General features: G+C 51.1%; 1 protein-coding gene across 1 annotated transcript in view; it reads right to left on the bottom strand.

The window, feature by feature from the left end:
* The window catches only part of CDH16 (cadherin 16), a 469,853-nt gene that overhangs the window by 295,004 nt on the left and 149,693 nt on the right, over positions 1–25,156 (bottom strand). The window contains exons 11-12 of the mRNA XM_029610660.1: positions 16,551–17,408; positions 13,359–13,752 (exon numbers count right to left, since the gene is read on the bottom strand). Coding sequence (XP_029466520.1) covers positions 13,359–13,752; positions 16,551–17,408 — 1,252 coding nt within the window. The remainder of the gene's footprint in view (positions 1–13,358; positions 13,753–16,550; positions 17,409–25,156) is intronic.

Here is a 25,156-nt window from a genome sequence, read left to right as displayed (position 1 = left end):
CCCCATGAAATGTGAGGGTGGCGATAGATGCAATAAAGGTCAGGTGGTGGCCAGTGGTATCTGAGGAGGTAGAGTCATTGGTCTCAATCAGAGTTCTTGCCTCAGGGCATTTACTATAACGGCCAACTTCTCCAAGGCCATGGTGACCTAATTGAGCACCTGTTGCTGCTCCTGTAGACACTATGCCAAGCCCAGAATTGCTTGGAGTGAAGCCTGGGCTGCTGGGTCCATTGCCTCAGCAAACTGTTAGAGTTGTGGACCCTTGTGTTGGAGTGAGGTTGATGAGAACTACTGGGAAGGCCCAGTAGGTCCTCACTGCCAATTGGCGGAAGATGATGCAGAGATTGAGCTGGAGCTTCGCCTATACCAGCCCCTTCCCCGGCGGGTTGAGCCTTTGGGATCTGGGGGCCGGCAGGACTTAGGTGAGTGACCCTGGTGAAGGCTAAAAGAGGTTCCATAGTCAGGCTGGGGTCAAGGCATGTGGCAGACAAGGATGGTCAGGTTACAGGCTAGGGTCAGTACCAGAGGTCAGTCTAAGGGCCAAGGCAAGGCTGAGGACATGGAAGACTGGACGAAGCTAAAGATGAAGACAAGGCAAGGCTGAAGACACGGAGGCCTGAACAAGGCTGAAGATGAAGGCAAGGCAAGGCTGAAGACACAGAGAAGACCTGAAGCAGCAACTCACACTACCTGTTGCTGAGGTGAGAAAAGAGTGTCAGCAACTCCTTTAAATAGGTCCTGTAATCTGATGTCATCATCAGGTATTACAAGCCATTCCCGTGATGAGCTCTTTAAACTAACACAATTTCTGCATGCGCCTAAGTGCATCCTGAGGAGGAAGAGGTAGCGGCATCTAGCCGCATGGGAGAGTAGTGGCACTGTTGTTCCAAGCAACCGACCGGAGAGCCTGGGTGAGTGAGCCGGCTTGCAGGACTGTCCCGCGAGATGGCAAACATAACATTTAAATCTAAATTCTTGGGGGGGGGTCACGTGATGCAATGTAGCTGAGCGGGCGTTTCTGCTTTAGCTCCGTGCCCCGCCATTCTGCAATCAGCAGATATCTCCTTAAATCCTCCACCGAACAGCATCATTTACAACGGGTATTGTAAATTAATGTCTATAGATAAATTTATGCTTAAAGGCGTGAGTAGCATGCCCCTGAAGGGAAATAAAAAAGAAAAGGAAAAATCAGGACCGGCAGCTTGAGAGCGGACGCCCCGAGCAGGCAGACACCTCCTAGCACGCCGAACTCAATCACCTCACCAACGGACTTTACTCTTAATGTCACCAACGCAATAGTGGATGCCCTCGATGGCCGGTTCAATGATCTGTCCACACAACTTAAAGATCTGAAAGACTCCTTCGTGGAAATACTGCCGCGCTTGGCAGAAATAGAAACCAGGGTCTCTGAGCTGGAGGACTCTTCCCTGGCCACGCGGAGTCGAGTGCAGGCCCTGGAAACTACTGTAGCAGCACAAACAGAGAAGATTGACGATTTAGAAAACAGGGCCAGACGAAATAACATCCATCTGTCTGGCTTCCCGGAGTCCGCGGGAGAGTCTAACTTAGAATCTATTTTAGAAACTTGGCTCCCAGAAGCCCTGGGCCTACCCGAACTAGGCCAAACCTTTCACATTGAGCGAGCGCATCGTTTTGGTAGGAGGCGGGAAGGGGACAAACTGCTGAACTGGTCACAAAAACAGAGAATTTTTCAAGCATACCGAGCGAAACAGGTGCTGAAATATAAAGATGCGGAAATCTGGCTGTACCAAGACTTTTCTGTGGCACTGGCTCAGAAACGCAAGCAATTCAGCCCACTGTGTACGGATCTTTTCAACAAAAACATCAGATTTCAACTAGCAAACCCTGCTACCTTGAAATTCAAGCACGGAGGTAAGGAACATGTTTTTACGACCATGGAACAGGCGAAAGAATTCATGGCCAATTTGTGAAAAGTTAACAAGCTTTTTCCTGACCCAGTATTGATTAAGAACATTGACTCTCACTACCATGGTGTTTCATGTCGAACATGTGTTCCCCCTTCGATATAGTTTTTTTACGCTATTATAGCAGTTATTTGCCTACTTTGTGATTGGAGGGACACAACAACTTAAGTTATTGTTCACAGATATTGCTGGACATTGAAAATGCGCTCCTGAAATGGCAATCACATCGGGACTTAACAGCATGAGAAGCAACCTGGGAAGCGCTAGCACAATTCTATAAATGTTGGGTATCTAAGTTAATACCTCCCGATGGGGCAGATATCTCGGAGCCTTCTGAACTGGTTGCGGTCCGAGAAACTATCCTCACGGTAAAATACAATTATGGCCCCCTGTTGATAACCTCCTTCTTGTGATCGAGTCGGCCTAAAGCCTACCACGCCTGTGTCATGAACATCCTAATTGGGCTAGCCTTATAATGATATCTTGATGGGTGATTGTGGATCTTATGTTCTCTGTTCATCATATCCCTCGGGATTTGTTCAATAGAAACAAAGTCTGTGTCTGCTAAGAGAACAGAAGCAGACGCAGCATCGACATGAGTGCCAACACACAAACCTAAGGGCACCTGGAGAAAATCCCTGATCGGGTTTGTAGCACTCTGTTTTAATTCAGGCATGGATCTAAATGTAGCCCCTAACTACACCGCCTGCCCTTCCCTTGGAGTTTGGGTGCCACTTGCTCCTGGATGTTGGAAGTAGACGGAGTGTAAGGTGCGGGCATACGTCGGACTTGTTCATGGCTAGCCCATTGGAGACATACGGCAAGACCTTACCGATGCCGCTGTGTGAGGCCGGCGGCCTATTCTGTAACTCCCTAAGAACTGAAGGGGAATTAATCTGATCCCAATGAGAAAATTCCGGAGACAGGGCATTCGCTGGTACCAGTAATAACTTTTCGATGTCCATGATTTTATAACTTTGAACCTGTAACCTTCCTAGAAGAAATATCTGTATGTGTGTCGACGACCATATGAAGATATGTAAATACGCCTAAATGGTAGTGAGTTAACTTAATTGATGATGTTAATTTTTGGCTGTTCTGATGCTGTTGCGGAAGGGTGGGGGGCACGACACATCAGTAGTGCACCCCCAAGGTTTCCTCCCCTTTTGGTGAGGAACTCTACTGAGAATCTAATGATGCTTAGGGATGAAGGATGGGGTAAGGGGAAAGGGAGGGGGGATGGGGGAAGGGTGGGTATATGCAGCATAGGGTACTTCCAAGTTTCTTTTCTTTGCTTATCTCTTCTGATACTGATCGATGGAACTTGGGCAAATGGGTATACAGAAATGCATCCCGGTTTCGGGCCGATTCAGTAAAAACGTGGGAGAGCGGACGAACGCCCGTTCTCCCAGCGTGCTCACCGGCCACTCGCCGGTGCGCGCGATTCAGTATGTAAATTAGGTGGTGCAGTAGAAACGGGCAAAAGGAGGCGCTAGAGACACTAGCGCGTCCCTAGCGCCTCCTTTTGACCTGGAGCGGCGGCTGTCAGTGGGTTTGACAGCCGACGCTCAATTTTGCCAGCGTTGGTTCTCGAGCCCGCTGACAGCCACGGGCTTGGAAACCGGACGCCAGCAAAATTGAGCGTCCGGTTTTCGGCCCGACAGCTGCCGGCCCAATTTACTTTTTTTTTTTTACTTTTTACACCCTTCGGGACCTCCAACTTAATATCGCTATGACATTAAGTCGGAGGGTGCACAGAAAAGCAGCTTTTACTTGTTATGAATTCGCCGCCCGCGGGGTTCCCCCCCGCGAGCAAGCTGACTCACCGCTGTTTTCTTCGCCCACGCGGCCCGGAGGCCACCCACCGTCATCCCTGGCTCCGTGGTCAGAGCCGCGGCCTCCCACGGGGCACGGAGTGCCCCCGACGTCATCTGGATCTTCGCGGCGTTTAGGCCGCAGCCCCGGGCTCGAGTAGCGGCAGGAGCCGCCCCCGGGGCCTCCCGCAGCGGCTGGAGCCACTGCCGACGCTGGAGCCGGCGTCCAGGCTCTCTCCTGCTTCCTCTGACGTCGCCGACGTGCAGACGCTGTGCAGGTCGCTGTCCAGGGTCCTGCACAGCCCTGCTCCTGTTCCTTAGACGCGCGGCCGCGTCTCTCTTCTCTATTTAAAGGGCCAGACACAAGAAGTGTCTGGGCCCCACCTTAATGACTACTTCCTGGCTCAGCCCTATAAAGGGCTGCTCCGTCCATAGTTCCAGTGCCTTGCATCGTGTTCCAGTCTTCGCTCTGGAGGCTCCGGCCTGCCAGAGACTTTGTAAGGTCTTCTTCTTGTGGAGCTCCGCACCTTGATGTCTTGTTCCATGTCCACGTCTTCGCCTGAGGTCCATGTCCAGGCTTCTTCGTCTTCGTCCTGGTGTTCCTGCCCTCCTGATGTTCTCGCCTTCACTCCGCCTCGTCCTCGCTCTGGAGCCTTCTGGTACCGGTAGGCCGGGGGTTCCCCAGATGTAGTTCCTGGGTGGACTAGGCTACCGGTGGACGGTTGTCCTGTGCTCCTGAGCCGTGAAGCCTGATGTGTCTTCCTGCGCTGTCCCGCTCCCGTCGTGGTCCGCGACCAGCCTTGGGGCTGTGTAGGGCGCGTAACGGACAGGGTGGTCCGTGACTCAGTCCCGCGGGTGGCCTGAGTAGGGCGCCCTGAGAGACAGTGCCAATGTCCATGCCTTGTGTCTTGCCTTGATGCCAAGTGTCTTCGTCTGCCTTATCCAGCCATGTGTCTTGCCTCGGATGCCGTCTGCATCATCCCAGCCATGAATCCTCGTCTTGGATGCCGTCTGCATCAACCTCGTCAAGTGTCTCGTCTGCGATGCCGTCCGCATCGATCCTGGTGTCTTGTATCCACAGCCCTGATGTCACGTCTTCTGCCAAGTGTCTTCGTGCCATGTGATGCCGTTGCATCAACTCCAGTGTTTCCATGCCAAGGCCCGTCTGCCCTCAACCTCAGGCCAGGTCTGCTGCTCCATGCTGCTCGCAGCAGGTCCGAAAGGGCCCGGAATGGTCGGAGGACCATTCACCTTCCAACATCCTCGGATGTTTGGCCATGGGAGCTTGCCGGCCTGGCAGAGGGTAGAGTGTCCAGCCATGCGGAGCCACCGTCAACCCTTGGTTCGGCCCTGGATGGCCGGGGTTGGGCTGAGGCCCATGGGCACACTAAAACCACTGAAACACAACATTACTGCTTTTCTGTGCACTTTCCCGGTGCCGGCAGAAACTAGCGCCTACCTTTGGGTAGGCACTAATTTCTTAGAGTAAAATGTGGCTTGGCTGCACATTTTACTTACTGTATCCCGCGTGCATACCTAATAGGGCCATCAACATGCATTTGCATGTTGAGGGCGCTATTAGGTGCCACGGGTTGGACGCGCGTTTTCCGCCCCTTACTGAATAAGGGGTAAGGGAAAATGCGCGTCCAAGGGCAGGTTAACAGTGCACTCCGTCGGAGCGCCCTGTACTGTATCGGCCTGCCTGGATGGTGGACTTAGGCTGGGGAGCCTATCATCTGCCTCTTACAGCTCACTGTGCTTATAAGGTTTTTTCACTGAGACCAGTAGGAATCACATAAAACTAGCCAGTTTGAATGTAAATGGCCTAGGTCAACTGATTAAGAGAACCAAAGTTTTACAGTTTCTAAAACTTTCCAAAGTACAGATAGCTTGTATACAAGAAACGCATCTGACAGAGATAGAAACCAAAATGCTCAGAAGAGACTGGGTTGGTCAGTGCTACATCTCTGCAGCTTTGGGAAAAAAAGTAGGAGTAGCAATATTAATACACAAAAATCTTTCTTTTCAGCTGATCAAAGAGCTAATAGACCCAGAGGGAAAGTACATATTAATAATTGGGAAACTAAATGGCAAAGACATTTCTATTGTTAACATTTACGGACCTAACTCTCCTTCTCCTGAATTCTTTGCCAAAATTGCAAATCTATTTCTCACATTTGGCACAGGTAGACAGTTACTAGTAGGGGATTTTAACAGTGTACATGATTTATTTTATTTATTTAAAAGTTTTTTTATACCGAAGTATAGCAAGTTGCCTTCACTCCGGTTTACAGATACAACAACATTGTACATTTTGTCAAATTTTTGTCAACAAACATATACAAACAACTTAGTACAATTTTGACAGCAACTTGAATAAAAAGGGAGTAAATGCAAATAAACCTGGTATCTGGAGGGAATCAAACCTGGGTAATGAATAATAAAACGTTTGAACTTAATTGATTTTAGACAAACTTAGAGGGGTTCATTAATCAATATTGGATTGTGATAACATAGTATAGGGGGATGTTCTTTTCTAGGAGGAAGAGGACGTTAGGTATTATGTACCTATAAGGAGCTAATTTTAAATGACTGTAGGTAATTATATAGTAACATTCTGGTCAGTGAACGATCAAGCTTAAAATGAACTATGAAATAGTCTTGCATAACCGAAAAAAGTTATGCATTAGATAAAATAAGGTATGTGTCGCTAACCAATACCATCTTTAAAAGTTTGACTGAAGATCCATGTTTTGAGCTCTTTTTTAAATGATTTGATGTTGCTTTGTGAGCTCAAGTGTTCTGGTAGTGCATTCCATAAATTCGGTCCAGCAATAGAAATGGCTCTGTTTCTTGTGTTGGATAGCTTGGCTAGTGGAAGTGATGGTATGACTAGATGTAATTTACTTGCGGTTCTTGTGCGTTGTGATCTGTGTATTTGTATGACGTTATATAGTGCCGTGTTATCAGCTTTGTATATTGCATTGTGTAAGATTGTTAGAATTTTGAATTCAATTCTTTTTTCTAGTGGTAGCCAGTGTAGACTGTTGAGCACGGGGGTGATGTGGTCTGATTTCTTTTTGCCGGTTAGGACTCTGGCTGCAGCATTCTGTAGTAATTGCAATGGTTTTAAGGCAACTTTTGGGAGACCTATCAAGAGTGAGTTGCAGTAGTCGAGGCTGGAGAAGATAAGAGATTGTAAGACTGTTCTGAATTCTTGGTGGTGCAGCAGCGGTTTTAGATGTTTAAGTATTTGGAGTTTATGGAAGCCTTCTTTTGTTTTTGTTGCGATGTGCTTTTTGTAGTTCACTGTCGATCCATATACTGAGGTCTTTACGTTGTCCTTTAGTTGGATACAGATGTTGTCTATTTGTATGGAAGGGTTGGTTTTAGATCCTGAGTTTTTTCTTTCTATTAGAATGCACTCGGTTTTGCTCATGTTGAGGCATAGGTTTAGGTGGTTTAGCATGCTTCTAATCGAATCTAGGTGAGAGGCTGCTAGTATCATTGCGTCTTCAATGGTGGAAGTTATTGATATGAGTAGTTGAATATTGTCGGTGTACATATAGTATGTTACGCCTAGGCTTGAGAGGAGTTGGCAGAGAGGGAGTAGGTAAATATTAAAGAGTGTAGCCGAAAGAGCAGACCCTTGTGGCACTCCAGTTTCAAGGGGGGTGGCTTCAGAAGTGTTGTTGAGGGAGACTTTGAAATATCTGTCTTTTAGGAATGATGTGAACCAGTCTAGAGTTTTGCCTGAGAGACCTATGTTTGCTAGTCTTGATATTAGGTTTTTGTGGTCTACCGTGTCAAATGTGGCAGAGAGGTCAAGTAGGATTAGTAAATGGCTTAGGCCTGGATTTATCAAAATGCGGTAAGTACCGCATGCGATAGCAAAAGGGGTGTGTTTTATGCTAATATAGCATTTATTGCAATTTGCGCTAATTACCTGTGCGAAGAGCAAATTGCGATACCATTTTCAGATTCTGTGATAAGTGCCAGACCTGTTGTATTTCCTGCATTCAACCACTGGGGGACCATTTTTAATGGGTGTCTGGGGCCATTTTTAATGGTCCCAGACACATGAGAGAGAGAGAGAGAGAGCCTGGCCATAATGTCATGGCCCATAGGTAGGTATTTGTATCCCTATGGTGGGCCCACCTAGTAACTCGAGGTGGGGTTTAGGTAACAATGTAGGGGGTTAGGGGCCACTTTGACATTCTACGTGACACCTACGAACAGAACAGTGGTCTCTTGTGAAGATTTGCTGGCCTTCGGAGTGAGGAAACTCACTCCAAGATGAGATTTGGGCAAAGTTCTCTCAACCTAGCTTGATGGATTCTCTACCTGGGTAACATCAAGCTAGCTTGAGAGAACCTTGCCCAAATCTCATCTTGGAGTGAGTTTCCTCACTCCGAAGGCCAGCAAATCTTCACAAGAGACCACTTTTCTGTTCGTAGGTGTCACGTAGAATGTCAAAGTGGCCCCTAAACCCCTACATTGTTACCTAAACCCCACCTCGAGTTACTAGGTGGGCCTACCATAGGGATACAAATACCTACCTATGGGCCATGACATTATAGCCAGTCTCTCTCTCTCTCTCTCTCTCTCTCTCTCTCTCTCTCTCTCTCTCTCTCTCTCTCTCTCTCTCTCTCTCTCTCTCTCTCTCTCTCTCTCTCTCTCAGAGCTGAAATCAGACTTACACAAGACATCACAAATGGCAATGAAACCTTATCACACAGCCTAATGCAATCCAAAGAGGTGTTGTTAAAATCAGTGTGATAGCTCTTCACAGACAGGCTAACCCAGCCCACTCTCTGCCCCTAACTCCTCCTATTTTTGGAATTTGCATCGCACCATACAAAACAGTGTGATCGCATGCGGTAAGGGCCTATCGCATGCGTTAACGGGGCTTTTCGCATGCGATAAGCCCTTAACGCAAGCGAAAACACCTTATCGCATTTTGATAAATGACCCCCTTAGTTTGTTATCGAAACCTCTTAGTATATTGTTTAATAGGTTGAGCAGAAGGGTCTCGGTGCTAAGGTTTTTCCTAAAGCCGTGTTGGGTGGGATGTAATATTTTGTTGTTATCGAGGTTCTCATTTAGCTGTTTCAGAGCCGCTTTCTCTGTCAGTTTTGCAAGTAGGGGTAGGTTTGATATTGGACGGCAGTTCAAGTCATCTGGATTCATGTTCTTCTTCTTTAATATTGGTTTGATTGTTGTGGTTTTTAACTTGACTGGTAGCTTACCTTCTTCGAGAGATTTATTGATAATTGCTGCTACCATTGGGACTGTGGAATGAGCAATTTCCTTTAGCTCTCGTGTGGGGATTATGTCTAGATCATGGCGTGCTGGGTTTATTTTTATTAGCATTTTTTCTGTTTCCGTGGTGGAGATTGGTTCAAAATTAGACCATGGGATTATATTAGGTGTGGGAATTATGTTTTCTGTGATCGAGGATTTGTTGATGGCATTAGTTATTTTGCTTATTTTGTTCCTAAAAAACATAGCTAAGTCTTGGCTTAAATTTTTGGTTCCCAATGTTTGGGATTTGTTATTTTCAGATATGAGGTTGTTTACGATGTTGTATAGGGATTTGGAGTTATTGGTGGAGTTTTTGATCTTTTTACTATAGTAGTCACATTTCGTATTCAGAATCATTTTTTTATAAGCGGCGAGTTGGGTACAGTATCTTTGCAGTGTCACAGGACAGTTGTATTTTTGCCATTCCTTTTCTATTTGCCTGAGGTTGGATTTTGCTATTCTTAGTTGAGAGTTGAACCATGGGTTCTGCTGTTCTCTGTGATTCTTTATCTGTTTAAATTTCTCAGGGTTTATATTGTTTGCGGTATCTTCTGTAAGTTGGAACCAGGAATGAATGGCGTTGTTTATATTGGAGAGGTCCAGATTTGCTAGTTGTTTTCCGAGTTCTTGTTGGAGAATGTTGATTTGGAATGGTGGTCGGTATTTGAAAGATCTTGATTCATTTCTTTTTGCCGTGTTGTTGATGTTTGCTTGTGTATTGCATTGTAAGAGGTAGTAATCTGACCAAGGGACTGGCCTGTATGAAATTGATGTGTCTGAGAAATAATGATTTGTGAAGATCAGGTCCAAAGTGTGTCCTGCTTTATGTGTGGGGTTGTTCACTTGTAGGTTTAGGTTCAGACTTGATAGCATGTCGAGCATGGTTTGGCAGTTTTGAGATCTTGGCTGGTATCTGTGTGAAGATTGAAGTCGCCAAGTATAATAGTTGCTTTTTTCATACTGATGTTTGTAATTAGGAATTTTAGGAGTGGAGAGATTTCGTTATCTAGAAGTTTGGGAGGGCAGTATACTAGGCATATTTGCAGGTTTTCAGTCAAAGAGAGATATTTCGTATTGTCTTGGGAGATTGTGTGGGATCATTTTCATTGAGAAATGTTTTTTTATGGTAAGGAGTAGTCCTCCTCCTCTGCGGGACTTGCGTGGGATTGCAAATGTGTCATATGCATTGTTGTTTAGCTGGTTCGTTAAGACTTGATCGGTGCTTTTGAACCAAGTTTCGGTTACAGCGATGAAATCGGAGTTTTTTTCATGCAGTATGTCTGATATTAACATGAATTTTTTGGTTAAGGATTGAGCATTTATGAGAAAGAAGGTGAGACATAACAAGTTTTTTATATTTTTTTATGAGTGGGATATTTATTAGGTATCTATGACTTTTCTGATGAATCGTGTTGGGAGATGTCGCGATCTTTGGGTTGGTTGGTGGTTTTGGCATGATTGGGATTCCTTCTGGTCTAGATGTTGAGATTAAATTGTCGTTGAGAAGAGGAAGGCGTTTGTTGGAGGAGTGAGGTTGAGTGATTGGTGCTGGAGGACGCTGGCTAGTCTCTGGGATATGATCTGGGACGGGTGTTGGAGTATGCTGGTGAGATCTGGATGATTGCTGGAGGCGGCTGGTTGAATATCTGGAAGAGTTCTGAATGAGTGGAGTATGATGGGTGCTGGATGATTGCTGGATGATGTTGGATGAAGCTTGGTGAGTTCTGGATGAGAGCTTGATGATGAGTATTGGGTGAGTGCTGGATGATGCTAGATGAGATCTGGAAGAGTGCTTGAAGATGCTGGATGAGGGCTGGATGAGAGCTGGATGAGTGCTTGGAGATGCTGGATGAGGGTTGAATGATGCTGATGAGTGCTGGATGAGGGCTGGATGATGCTAGATGAGTGCTGGATGAGTGCTTGAAGATGCTGGATGATGCTAGATGAGTGCTTGGAGATGCTGGATGAGGGTTGGATGATGCTGGATGAGTGCTGGATGAGGTCCAGATGATGCTGGATGGTTACTGGATGAAAATGCTGGATGACATGTATGATGCTGGGAGAGCTATGGATGAGTGCTGGGTTTGGTCAGGATAAGTGCTGGAGGAGGTTGGCTGAAGAGTCAGGAAGAGTTCTGTATGATGCTGAATGATATCAGGACGAGTGCTGAATGAGTGTGGAGGCGACTGGGTGATATCAGGAAGGTGATAGCTGAAATAGGATGAGGTCGAGGTGAGTGTGTGAGACTTCTGATTGCAAGCTGGATAAAAACTGATGGAAAAAGAAACAAATTTGAATGGTGGAGTTAGCGGGGAATGTCTGTAGTTGGATATTTTCCCTTGTCCTGGGTCCTGGGGCTCACAAAGGGGCGCACTAAGGGACAGGCCCGTTAGGTCGCACTCCTTCGGGCGCGCGACGCTCGATGCACAACTCCTCGTGTAGCGTCGCAGATTTAAAGGGCCTGAGCCGCCTTGGGATAGGCCGATCGGGTTAGGGTGGGAGCGGTCTCACTCACTACGTGGTTCCGGCGTTTTTTTCAGATTTTATTTTCCTTTCCCCCGGGTCTCTGCTGGCTCACCACTCAAGCTGGTGAGCGGGCTCCTGCCCCGACTGGGCTGCACTGACCGCGCGAGCCCCTGCAAAGAAGGAGGTGAGAGGAATTGCGGGTTTGCGCCGAAAGAGGGAGGCCCCGTGCAGCGTCGCAGATTTAAAGGGCCTGAGCCGCCTTGGGATAGGCCTCTCATCGACAAATTCCTGGGTAAACCCCATCAGCTTAGCCATAATAAACCAACACTTATTAGCCAACTATGTCGAGAATTAAATTTTATGGATTATTGGATAGTCCTTCATGTTGAAGAAAAGAACTATACTCATGTATCTAAGGCTCATGGTACGCTCTCTAGAATCGATTATATATTGGGTGATGCTTCTTTTTTCCCCCTTATCTCATCCACTGGGATTGATGCTCCAGGAGTATCTGATCATGCCTTGATATGAGCCAACATTAATTGGGAAGATAACCTACCTAAAAGCAACTGTTGTAAGTTCCCTACTTATATTAAAGATGATAAGGTATTCCGAGATTACCTTGTTATGGCTAGACTGCAGTGAGGGTAGATGGTGGACCCTTGGGCCGGCCTACCGATGACCACAAGGCAGGCCGGGAGGCGGAGGCATGAACTGGCAAGGTTTCACCCGGAGCCTGGGATCCCCCCGGGAGGAGCCCGTAGGGACCCGGGCCCTTGGGACTTGGGCACTGCTGAGAATGCCCTGGAGCGGTAGTGCGCAGGGAAGGCAGGAGGCCCACTAGGAGCTGAGCCGGCTAGAGGCTTGCCAGAGAGTCAGAGAGACAGGCTGGGTCAGAAGGCTGGCCCAGAGGGAACGCTCAGGGCCAGAGCAGGCGGGCAGTGGTAAGCAGTCCGGGGCAACCCGGGACAGGGCAGGCGGCGGGCTGTAGCGAAGTCAGAAGCAAACCGGAGTCAAGGCAGGCTGCAGGCTGTGGCGAAGTCAGAAGCAAACTGGAGTCGAGGCAGGCCGCAGGCTGTAGCGAAGTCAGAAGTAAACCGGAGTCAAGGCAGGCTGCAGGCTGTGACGAAGTCAGAAGCAAACCGGAGTCGAGGCAGGCCGCAGGCTGTAGCGAAGTCAGAAGCAAACTGGAGTCAAGGCAGGCTGCAGGCTGTGGCGAAGTCAGAAGCAAACTGGAGTTGAGGCAGGCAGCAGGTTGTAGCGAAGTCAGAAGCAAACCGGAGTCAAGGCAGGTATCTGGGAATCAACAGGAAACGCAGACAGGAAGCAACTAGTCAGCTAGGAACCTCGTTGCAAGGCGTTTAGTGAACGACTGAACGCCGGTTATATCGGGAGCAGAGCGTGATGTCAGCGGAGGAGGTGGAGCCGGGCTTCCGGGAGCTGGACGCACAAGAAGAGCGTCCTCGCGCGTGCGCGTGGCCGGAGAACAGGCCTGCAATGGCGTCCGCCACATGGGAACCGCGCGGACGGAGGGCCTCCCGGGACCTGGGCTGGGCGGAATCCCGCGGCTGCCGGAGCGGAGGTAGGCGGGCCTGAGCCTGATCAGGAGAGGGGCGGTTGGGACCGCAACAGTAACCCCCCCCCCTATACGGCCCCTCTTTAAAGGACCGGGTTTCTCAGGGTGGTCAAGATGAAACTACTGAAGGAGGGACTTGTCTAGGATGTTGCGGCTTGGCTCCCAGGTGTTGTCCTCGTCGCCACAACCCTCCCAGGCGAGGAGGTACTCCCATCTTCGGTTGTAGAATCGTACGTCTAGTACTTCACGTACCTGGTACGTGGGATCATCAGCTGTGGGAGTAGCGGAAGAGTCCGGAAGCTTGCGGTGGTAGCGGGAGAGGACCAGAAGCTTCAGCAGAGAGACGTGAAAGACGTCGTGGATCCGTAGCGAGGATGGCAACCTCAATCGGTAGGAAACGAGCCCCACCCTTTCGGCAACCCGGAAGGGTCCACAGAACTTGAGTGCAAATCTCCTAGAGGGAAGCCTCAGATGGATGTTCTTCGTACTGAGCCAGACTCGGTCTCCAGGCTGATACAAGGGTGCCGGGCGTCGGTGGCGATCAGCTGCTCGCTTGGCAGAGGAGGCAGAGACAGCCAACTTGTCCTGGGTTGTTTGCCAAAGAGTCTGCAGTTGCTGAGCCGTCAGCTGAGCAGCCGGGGAAACACTGGGCATGGAAATGGGGAGCGGAGGTTTAAGCTGCTTTCCATATACCAGCTGGAAGGGTGAGCGTCCGGTGGCGGCATGATACTGGTTATTATAGGCAAACTCGGCCCAGGGTATAGGAGCTCAGTCCAGTTGTCCTGCCTTTCATTGATGAAGGCACGCAGGAAGGTCTTTAGGGAGCGGTTCATCCTTTCGGACTGACCATTGCTCTGAGGGTGGAAAGCGGTGGAGAAGCTGAGTTGAACCTTGAAGCATTTGCAGAGAGCCCTCTAGTGCTGCGCGGTGAACTGCGGCCCCCGGTCAGAAACGATATCCTGGGGAAGCCCATGAATCCGGAATATGTGTTGGGCAAAAAGAAGGGCCAGTTCGGATGCGGACGGCAGCTTGGGCAGCGGCACAAAGTGCGCCATTTTGGAGAAATGGTCGACGGTGACCCAGATGACCGTCTTCCCGTGTGACGGTGGTAGGTCGACCATAAAGTCTGTAGCGAGGTGGGTCCAAGTTTCTGTGGGAACTGGGAGAGGCTGCAGAAGACCACACTGAGGACCAGGACTGGGTTTTTATCGGGCACAGGTGGGACAAGAGCTTACGTAGGTGAGGATGTCCTGCCGGATGTTGGGCCACCAGTAGAACCGGTTGAGGAGTTCCAGTGTTCGCTCCCACCCAGCGTGGCCTCCAGTAAGGGAGTCGTGAGCCCAGCGTAGGGTTTTTAGTCGGTCGCGTCGGGGAACCACTGTTCTATCTTGAGAAAGGACCGTCAGGGGCTGATAGACGAACCTTGCTGGGGTCCAGAATGTATTGGGGAGGCTCGAGGTCCTCTTCAGACATGGAGGTCCATGACAGGGCATCGGCCCGAAGGTTCTTTGCTGCAGGGCGGTATTGCAGTGTGAAATCAAAGCGGCTGAAGAACATAGACCACCGGGCCTGACGGGGGTTTAACCGCTGGGCTTGGGACAGATACTCCAAGTTCTTGTGGTCACTGTATACGGTGACTGGGTGTTTAGCTCCCTTGAGCCACTGCCTCCATTCCTCGAAGGCGAGTTTGATTGTCAAAAGTTCCTTATCTCCAATGGAGTAATTCGCTTCGGCTGGGGAGAATTTCTTGGAGAAATATGAGCAAGGTAATAATTGGCCTGAAGTGGAGTGTTTGCTGAGGACCGCCCCAACGGCCACGCTGGAGGCGTCGACTTTGACGATGAAGGGTCTTGCCAGGTCCAGGTGGCGGAGACAGGTGTCGGCCAAGAATGCCTCTTTCAAATCGGAGAATGCCTTGACGGCGGCGTCGGGTCAGCTTTTGGCATCTGCTCCCTTTCTGGTTAGGGCAGTGAGGGGAGCGACCCGATGGGAGTAGCGAGGAATGAAATGTCTATAGAAGTTAGCAAATCCCAGGAATCTTTGAAGAGCCTTGAGACCCAGGGGCCATTTGGTTATGGCCGAGACCTTCTCGGGGTCCATCCGGAAGCCAGTGGACAAAATGATGTACCCCAGAAAGGGCAAGGACTCCGCCTTAAAGACGCACTTTTCCAACTTGGCATAGAGGCAGTTATCCCTTAGAGCCTGTAGGACTTGCCTGACGTGCTGGCGGTGAGATTCCAAGTCTTTTGAAAAAATTAGCACGTCATCAAGGTACACGATGACGTGAGAGTGTAGCATCTCGCGTAAAACCTCGTTCATGAGGTTCTGGAAGACGGCCGGGGCGTTGCAGACTCCGAAGGGCATTACCAAGTACTCGTAATGCCCGTCCCTGGTATTGAAGGCCGTCTTCCATTCATCTCCAGGACGTATACGGACGAGGTTGTAGGCCCCCCGAAGGTCTAGCTTCGTGAATACTTGGGACCCCTGGAGACGGTCCAAAAGTTCAGGGATCAGTGGAAGGGGGTAGCGATCCCTCTTGGTAATGGCGTTCAAGCCTCGATAGTCTATACAGGGGCGAAGTGAGCCGACATTCTTTGCCACAAAAAAGAAGCCGGCTCCAACGGGGGAACGAGAAGGGCGAATGAAGCCCTTGGCAAGGTTCTCGGTAACGTACTGGGACATGGCAGCAGTCTCTGGTAGGGACAGCGGATAGACCCGGCCTCGAGGGGGTGTGGTGCCCGGCAATAAGTCAGTAGGGCAGTCGAATGGCCGGTGTTGAGGGAGAATCTCTGCCATCTTCTTGGAGAACATGTCGGCGAAGGCTTGATACGGCTCCGGTAAGAGGAGAGATGAGCAAAGCCGGAGCGGCGGCGGAGGACGCGGGACCTGCAGGCAGTGTGCGAAGCAGAAGGGACTCCACTGGGTCAGCTGGAGGGTGTCCCATTGAATTACCGGGGAGTGACGCTGCAGCCACGGCAGTCCGAGGATCAGAGGATGTACTGCCCGTTCCAGAATCAGCAGGGAGATCTCCTCAGAATGGAGCAGTCCGGTCTGAAGGGTCAAGGGACCCGTGCAACAGGAGATGGTCCCTGGGAGCAACGTACCTCAGATGGAAGAGATACATAGTGGAGGAACCTTGGGTCGCGTGGGGAGCAATAGCTGATTTACCAGGTCCGCTACTATGAAGTTGCCCTTGGCCCCAGAGTCGATGAAGGCACGAGTCTGGAGTTCCCCTCCGGGGTATTTAAGAGTCACTGGTATGGTGCATTGAGGAGCTGAGCCCACAAAGCCTAGGAGTAGCTCCTCAGGGTAACCTAGGCACGGTCGTTTCCCGGATGCTCCGAGCAGTTGGCGAGGAAGTGCCCCTTGCCGACACAGTAGAGGCAAAGGCCCTGCGAACGGCGTCTCCTCCTTTCTTCAGTGGTCAGTGGGGATTTGCCCAACTGCATAGGTTCTCCGGGGGCGGCAGAAGCAGGTGGTATCCTGGGTGCTGCGGGCCGGGTGGTACTTGGGGGAAGCGGTGGACCCCTTCGATAGGGGCGTGTCTCCTTGTCTCGTTGCTGTAGACGACGGTCCACCCTTCCGGCGATATCAATTAAGTCATTGAGGTCATCCGGGAGATCTCGACCCGCAAGCTCATCCTTGATACGGCTAGCTAGGCCTTCCAGGAAGATCCCCCTAAGGCAGTCGTCCCGCCAACCGACCTCCTTGGCGAGGGTGCGAAAGTCTATAGTATAGTCCGCCACTGAGTGCACCCCTTGCCTGAGGTGCAAAAGTTCAGAGGTGGCCGTAGTTTGGCGTGCAGGGTCGTCAAAAGCTAAGCGGAAGTTGAGAACAAACTCCTGAAGGTTCTGTAACAAGGGATCTTGACGCTCCCACATGGGAGAAGCCCAATCGAGTGCTTTGCCATCCAGCAGCGAGAATATGTAAGCCACTTTGACTGCGTCTGAGGGGAACTGTGCTGGTAAGAGAGTGAAGCGGACATAGCACTGGTTCAAGAAGCCTTGGCATGTCTTGATGTCCCCGGCATAGCGAGTCGTTGCAGGCAACTGGGTAACCGACGTGGAGCTGGAGATGGAAGCAAGGGGCGGAGCTGGAGGTGGGTCTGGTGGAGAAGCCTCCAGGCGGCTGACCAGCTGTTCCACGGTGGCAGCAAGGGTGTCGATGCAATGCTGTTGTTGTTGGGGGCGTTGTGCCATCCCAGGGATGGCCTGTAGACCGGGAGCCTCCGCCGAGTCCATGGCCTTGCAAACTGTTACGGCTAGACTGCAGTGAGGGTAGATGGTGGACCCTTGGGCCGGCCTACCGATGACCACAAGGCAGGCCAGGAGGCGGAGGCACGAACTGGCAAGGTTTCACCCAGAGCCCGGGGTCCCCCCGGGAGGAGCCCGTAGGGACACGGGCCCTTGGGACTTGGGCACTGCTGAGAATGCCCTGGAGCGGTAGTGCGCAGGGAAGGCAGGAGGCCCACTAGGAGCTGAGCCGGCTAGAGGCTTGCCAGAGAGTCAGAGAGACAGGCCGGGTCAGAAGGCTGGCCCAGAGGGAACGCTCAGGGCCAGAGCAGGCGGGCAGTGGTAAGCAGTCCGTGGCAACCCGGGACAGGGCAGGCGGCGGGCTGTAGCGAAGTCAGAAGCAAACCGGAGTCAAGGCAGGCTGCAGGCTGTGGCGAAGTCAGAAGCAAACTGGAGTCGAGGCAGGCAGCAGGCTGTAGCGAAGTCAGAAGCAAACCGGAGTCAAGGCAGGCCGCAGGCTGTAGCGAAGTCAGAAGCAAACCGGAGTCAAGGCAGGCTGCAGGCTGTGGTGAAGTCAGAAGCAAACTGGAGTCGAGGCAGGCAGCAGGCTGTAGCGAAGTTAGAAGCAAACCGGAGTCAAGGCAGGTATCTGGGAATCAACAGGAAACGCAGACAGGAAGCAACTAGTCAGCTAGGAACCTCGTTGCAAGGCGTATAGTGAACGACTGAACGCCGGTTATATTGGGAGCAGAGCATGATGTCAGCTGAAGAGGCCGAGCCGGGCTTCCGGGAGCTGGACGCGCAAGGCCGGAGGAGAACAGGGCTGCAATGGCGTCCGCCACGTGGGAACCGCGCGGACGGAGGGCCTCCCGGGACCTGGGCTGGGCGGAATCCCGCGGCTGCTGGAGCGGAGGTAGGCGGGCCTGAGCCCGATCAGGAGAGGGGCAGTCGGGACGGCAACATACCTGGCAGACAAATGGGGTCAATACCAAGATCATAATAACCAACACAGAGATAATCCGGAACTGTTTTGGCAAACGGGAAAAGCAGTAATGAGAGGAGGGATAATTTCCTTTTTACGGCATAGGAATAAAGTCCTGAATGCCAGTATTTTGCAACTGGATCATCAATTGAAGCAGGACAAACAGGCCATGATTCAGAATCCCTCTCAGACTAACTGGGCACAATATCAAAGAACTTTAGGAACACTAGAAGCACAATTACAGCAGAGAGCACTGAAGTCTTTCCAATTTAAAGAACACTCAGTCTTTCATTTTGGGAACAAGGCGGGGGAAGGTGTTGGCAAACTTAGTAAGGACTAGGCACAATAAATCATATATATTGAAAAACAAGACGAATCAGGGCAAGTGGGTGCATAAGGGGGAGGAGATATGTGAAGTTCTTCGCACGTTTTACTTGCAACTATACACCGAAGATAGACAGGGGAGCTCACTTGAGGAAGATGCTTTTTTTGAGAAACTGAAAATCCCCACACTAACGGACACTCAAAAAAACCGACTTAATATTCCCATTACAAAACAGGAACTACTCTTGGCTATATAAAAGAGCAAGTCTGGGAAGACCCCAGGCCCCGATAGTTTTACATATGATTTTTATAAAATCTTGGGAGAAGGAATTGCGGATACATTGAAATCCTTCTATCACCAGGCATTAGACACACGTAAATTTCCTTCCAACTTTAACAAAGCCTACATTACTGTTCTTCCAAAACCAGGCAAAGACCCGAGTCAACCTGCCTCCTACCGTCCTATTTCCCTGTTGAATTGTGATTTAAAGTTACTTGCTAACATATTAGCGGCAAGATTAAGCCTGGTATTGCCAGATTTGATTTTCACTTCTCAAGTAGGCTTTGTTAAGGGTCGTTCCTCTAGCTCCCATATTGTTAAATTACTCGCCACTATAACTTACTGTCAGACCAACAACATACCTTCCATAGCCGTGAGTTTTGACTCTGAAAAAGCCTTCGACAGGGTCTCCTGGGATTACCTATTTTCAGTTTTGAATCATTTTGGACTGCAGGGTGCCATCTCCCTATTATATTCCAAACTGTCCTCCCATATATTCGCTAATGATTTACTTTCCCAAGCTTTTATCTCGCAACTGGCGGTACAACAAGGGTGCCCCCTCTCACCTTTACTATACATTTTAGATATTGACCCGTTACTTCAGTGGGCAGGTCTTCAAAACGGCAGCCTTTGCAGACGATATCTTAATTTTTCTCACTCACCCACAATCAGCGCTGCCAAGAGTCTTGACTCTGCGGCTTCGATACGGACTTAAAATAAATACTGACAAATCAGAAGCGCTAGATATTTTTTGATATCTTAAGCAGTCCTGGGGATCTCCCTTCCCCCTTAAATGGGCACTTGGATCCATAAAGTATTTGGGAGTTCAGATATCTAACTCACTTAGTGCTATCTACAAAGCAAATGTGGGACCAGTGCTAGATAAGATGCAGAGAAGATTATTACAGTGGCAAACTTTGCCGTTATCTCTGATGGGCAGGATTCACCTTCTAAAAATGGTAGAATTACCAAAATGGTTATACTTGCTTCAAATGCTCCCGGTTTGGTTAACTAATACTGATATAAGAGCTATCAACAAAGCACTTCGGAATTTTATTTGGAGGGGTCAAAAAGCACGTTTAGCCTTAAGCCATCTCACTCGAGCAAAAGATGAAGGTGGCTTGGCATGCCCGGACTTTCAACAGTATAATCTTCTGTGTATGTTACATCACATAAGGGATTGGATATTGGGCACAGAATATTTTTCTCCCACAGCTTTTCTACAAGCTAGTTTAAATGGTTTTTCCCCAGCGACACTGATACAGTTAGACACTGCACATTTACCAGTAGACTGTAAACAACTTCTCCTAGTACGGATGGGCAGGCAAGCTTGGATATACTTATGCAAGCGCCTGGGTATTTCCTCTATACACACTGCTTTCATGCCCATTTGCTCCAACCCTCATTTTCAACCTGGGAGGGACCATATAGTTTTTCAACAATGGGCTTCTAAAGGGCTGATGCATATCATACAAATCTTGCAGCCAGACACAAACTATGTGCATAGTTTTCAGGATCTCCAAACACTTTTTGATCTTTCACCTCGAGATTTTTTTGCCTTTCTGCAACTTCGCCATTATGTTCAAACTTCTGGATTACATAGATTATTGACCAATCTTAGGTCCCAACTGGAAAGAATATTGGGTTTCAAACTAACGGTGAAAATGTCCTGCACTTTATTTTCTAAAGTTTTGAAACAATTGCTGGGAGCACATGTCTTTGCAGAGATTAGCGAAAAATGGTCTGGGGTTGTAGGACTGCAGATCACTCCAGACTGCAGATCACTCCAGACTGCAGATCACTCCAGACATTATAAAATTATAAAAAACTAATCGGAGAAAGTTCTTTTTTACTCAACGCACAATTAAACTCTGGAATTTGTTACCAGAGGATGTGGTCAGTGCAGTTAGTATAGCTGTGTTTAAAAAAAGATTGGATAAGTTCTTGGAGGAGAAGTCCATTACCTGCTATTAAGTTCACTTAGGGGCGGATTTTAAAAGGAGCGCGAATAGCCTACTTTTGTTTGCGCTCCAGGCGCAAACAAAAGTACGCTGGATTTTAGTAGATACGCGCGGAGCCGCGCGTATCTGCTAAAAACCTGGATCGGCGCGCGCAAGGCTATTGATTTTGTATAGCCGGCGCGCGCCGAGCCGCGCAGCCTACCCCCGTTCCCTCCCAGGCTGCTCCGAAATCGGAGCGGCCTCGGAGGGAACTTTCCTTTGCCCTCCCCTCACCTTCCCCTCCCTTCCCCTACCTAACCCACCCGCCCGGCCCTGTCTAAACCCCCCCCTTACCTTTGTCGGGGGATTTACGCCTCCCAGAGGGAGGCGTAAATCCCCGCGCGTCAGCGGGCCTCCTGCGCACCGGGACGCGACCTGGGGGCGGGTCCAGAGGGCGTGGCCACACCTCCGGGCCCGCTCCCGACACGCCCCGAAAACGCCGCGCGGTTCGGGCCCGCCCCCGACACGCCCCCCGACACGCCCCCTCCGAAAACCCCGGGACTTACGCGAGTCCCGGGGCTCTGCGCGCGCCGGTAGGCCTATGTAAAATAGGCTTACCGGCGCGCAGGGCCCTGCTCGCGTAAATCCGCCCGGTTTTGGGCGGATTTACGCGAGCAGGGCTCTGAAAATCCGCCCCTTAGAGAATAGCCACTGACATTAGCAATGGTAACATGGAATAGACTTAGTTTTTGGGTACTTGCCAGGTTCTTATGGCCTGGATTGGCCACTGTTGGAAACAGGATGCTGGGCTTGATGGACCCTTGGTCTGACCCAGTATGGCATTTTCTTATGTTCTTATGTTCTTATCATACCTTGGTAACATTAGAGTTCTCACGGAAAATGCCAATTTGAGAGAGCTGCAATTCAAATTCATTTGGCAAATATATATCACTAATGATCTTGCGTATAGGATTGGGATTAGTGAGTCTCCCAAGTGTTTGAAATGTGGTGAAAACAATGGTGACCTCATTCATAGTTTTTGGTCCTGCGCTAAGCTTAAGGACTACTGGGCCCAAATAACAACCTTTTGCAATGAGGTATGGGGTTGTAATATCCCTCTACATCCTCAATTGTGGTTGATAGGTAGCGACCTAACGCCACACATTCGGTTTAACCTACATATAACCTTATTTGTGAATAAAGCGGGGATTTTGGCCAAACAAGTGATCTTGGCACACTGGGGGGGTAGATTTTATAATTTAGCGCGAACGCGTACTTTTGTTCGCGCACCAGGCGCAAACAAGAGTACGCGGGATTTCAATAGATACGCGCGTAGCTGCTAAAATCCGGGATCAGCGCGCGCAAGGCTGCCAATTTTGGGCAGCCTGTGCGCGCTGAGCCGCGCAGCCTGCCTCCGTTCCCTCCGAGGCCGCTCCAAAATCGGAGCGGCCTCGGAGGGAACTTTCTTTCGCCCTCCCCTCACCTTCCCCTCCCTTCCCCTACCTAACCCACCCCCCCAACCCTATCTAAACTCCCCCTCCCCCTCTTTTTTGCTGGATTTACGCCTGCCGGAGGCAGACGTAAATCTGTGCGTGCCAGCGGGCTGCTGGCGCGCCATCACCCGACCCGAGGGCTGTTCCGGAGGGCGTAGCCACGCCCCCGAAACGTTGCGTCACCCACGCCACGCCCCCAAAACACCGCGTCACGACCGCCACACCACCTGACACACCCCCCGGCACGACTCTCCATGCAAGCCCCGGGGCTTGCGCGCGCCGCCGAGCCTATGCAAAATAGGCTCGGCGCGCGCAGGGGGGGTTTGGGGTAGGTTTTCGGGGGGTACGCGCGTATCCTACGCGCGTACCCCTTTGAAAATTTACCCCAGGGTCTCTAAGGATATCCCACACTTCAATCATTGGTTGAACAAAATGATTAAATTGGCGACCTTTGAACAAATGAGGCGAATACACAAAATGAAAAAAAGAAAGCAGAATTCTTTAAGGTCTGGGGACCCTTTCATAATCACCAATACCTTGATAGTGTAAACGGAGTGCCAGATGTCACATGAGAGAGAGTCATACAGGAAGTATGAGATGCGAACAATATCAACCACCGCTTTCACATAACCTTTTATGTAAGATGTACTTGTTACGCTTGGGCTCCGGACAGGAGTCGTGAACACCACCCAGCGGGGTGGCTCCAGGTGGAGAGAGACAGGACTAGCTAGAAACAATGTCTGGTTCCAGGCTGGGTCAGGGCAGGCAGCAAGTAACAGTGTCTGGGTCCAGGCTGGGTCAGGGCAGGCGGCAAGTAGCAGTGTCTGGGTTCAGGCTGGGTCAGGGCAAGGCAGGTCAGAAGGCCCGTAGGCCACACACACACAGAAGGCCCGTAGGCCACACACCGTAAGCAGGGCAAGGCAGAGAAGGCCCGTAGGCCACACACACACACAGAAGGCCCGTAGGCCACACACCGTAAGCAGGGCAAGGCAGGTCAGAAGGCCCGTAGGCCACACACACACAGAAGACCCGTAGGCCACACACACACAGAGAAGGCCCGTAGGCCACACACCGTAAGCAGGGCAAGGCAGGTCAGAAGGCCCGTAGGCCACACACACCCAGAAGACCCGTAGGCCACACACACACAGAGAAGGCCCGTAGGCCACACACACACACAGAGAAGGCCCGTAGGCCACACAAGGCAAGACAAGGCAAGGAATAAGGCCCGAAGGCCGCGCAAGGCAAGGCAAGGCAAGGCATGGAATAAGGCCCGAAGGCCGCGCAAGGCAAGGCAAGGAATAAGGCCGGAAGGCCGCGCAAGGCAAGGGAAGGTCCGGGGACCAAATGCAACACATGCAAGGAAGGCTAGAGCAGGGAGCCCAGGCGAGCTCGATGCCGAAGCACCGAGGGAACTGTCAGGCAGGGTTATAAGGGAAAGCCCAGACCATAGAGTGGACAGGGGAGATGGACTGGGCCTGTCAGGAGAGCCAGCACTAGAGGGACCCCTGGTGGTGAGGCGGTTGCACAGCAGCCACAGCCGTAACAGTACCCCCTCCTCAAGGCCTCCCCCTCCTCATGGGTCCCATCCAAGCAGGGGGTACTCAACAACGAAGTCAGACCCCTCCTGGGGCGATGCGGCAGGTTCAACTCCTTCCCGAAACCGCAAGGCAGTCCATAACCCCTCCTGGAGTAATAAGGCAGACAAAACCCCAACCTGGAGCAGCAACATAGTCCATAACCCCTCCTGGGACAAGGCGGCAGAGTTAGACCCCTCCTGGGGTAGCAGAGGCGGTGCAGATCTCCATAACCCCTCCTGGGGTGACAAGAGGAACATAAACCCCCCCGGAGGAAGTGAAATAGTCCGTAATCCCTCCTGAGACAACAGCAGGACTGGTCCGGACCCCTCCAGGGTCAGCATCAGCAGGACCGGTTCGAGCCCCTCCGAGGACGGCAGCAGGACCAGTTCGGACCCCTCCGGGGATGACACAGCCAACACAGATTCTTCTCGGGGTAGTGCAGCAGGCTCGGACCCCTCTCGGGGCAGGGTAACAGGCTCGGACCCCTCTCGGGGCATTGTAGTAGGCTCGGACCCCTCTCGAGGCGATGAAGCAGGCTCGGACCCCTCTCGGGGCGATGAAGCAGGCTCGGACTCCTCCCGAGGCGTTGGAGCAGGCTCGGACCCCACTCGGAGCGATGAAGCAGGCTCGGACCCCTGTCGGGGCGATGAAGCAGACTCGGCCCCCTGTCGGGGCGTTGTAGTAGGCTCGGACCCCTCTCGAGGCGAAGAAGCAGGCTCGGACCCCTCTCGGGGCGATGAAGCAGGCTCGGACCCCACTCGGAGCATTGTAACAGGCTCGGACCCCTCTCGGGGCATTGTAACAGGCTCGGACCCCTCTCGAGGCGTGGTAGCAGGCTCGGCCCTCTCTCGGGGCGTTGTAGTAGGCTCGGACCCCTCTCGAGGCGATGAAGCAGGCTCGGATCCCTCTCGAGGCGTGGTAGCAGGCTCGGTCCTCTCTCGGGGCGTTGTAGTAGGCTCGGACCCCTCTCGAGGCGATGAAGCAGGCTCGGACCCCTCTCGGGGCGATGAAGCAGGCTCGGACTCCTCCCGAGGCGTTGAAGCAGGCTCAGACCCCACTCGGAGCGATGAAGCAGGCTCGGACCCCTCTCGGGGCGATGAAGCAGACTTGGCCCCCTCACGGGGTGATGCAGCAGGCTTGGACCCCTCTTGGGGTGATGCAGCAGACTCGGACCCTTCTCGGGGTGATGCAGGAGGCTTGGATCCTTCGTGGGGTGAAACAG

Source organism: Rhinatrema bivittatum, chromosome 7 (assembly GCF_901001135.1).
Source record: "Rhinatrema bivittatum chromosome 7, aRhiBiv1.1, whole genome shotgun sequence".
Classification (NCBI taxonomy): Eukaryota; Metazoa; Chordata; class Amphibia; order Gymnophiona; family Rhinatrematidae; genus Rhinatrema; species Rhinatrema bivittatum.
The sequence above is the reverse complement of the archived record's forward strand: the minus strand, read 5'-3'. Positions and strand labels throughout refer to the sequence as shown.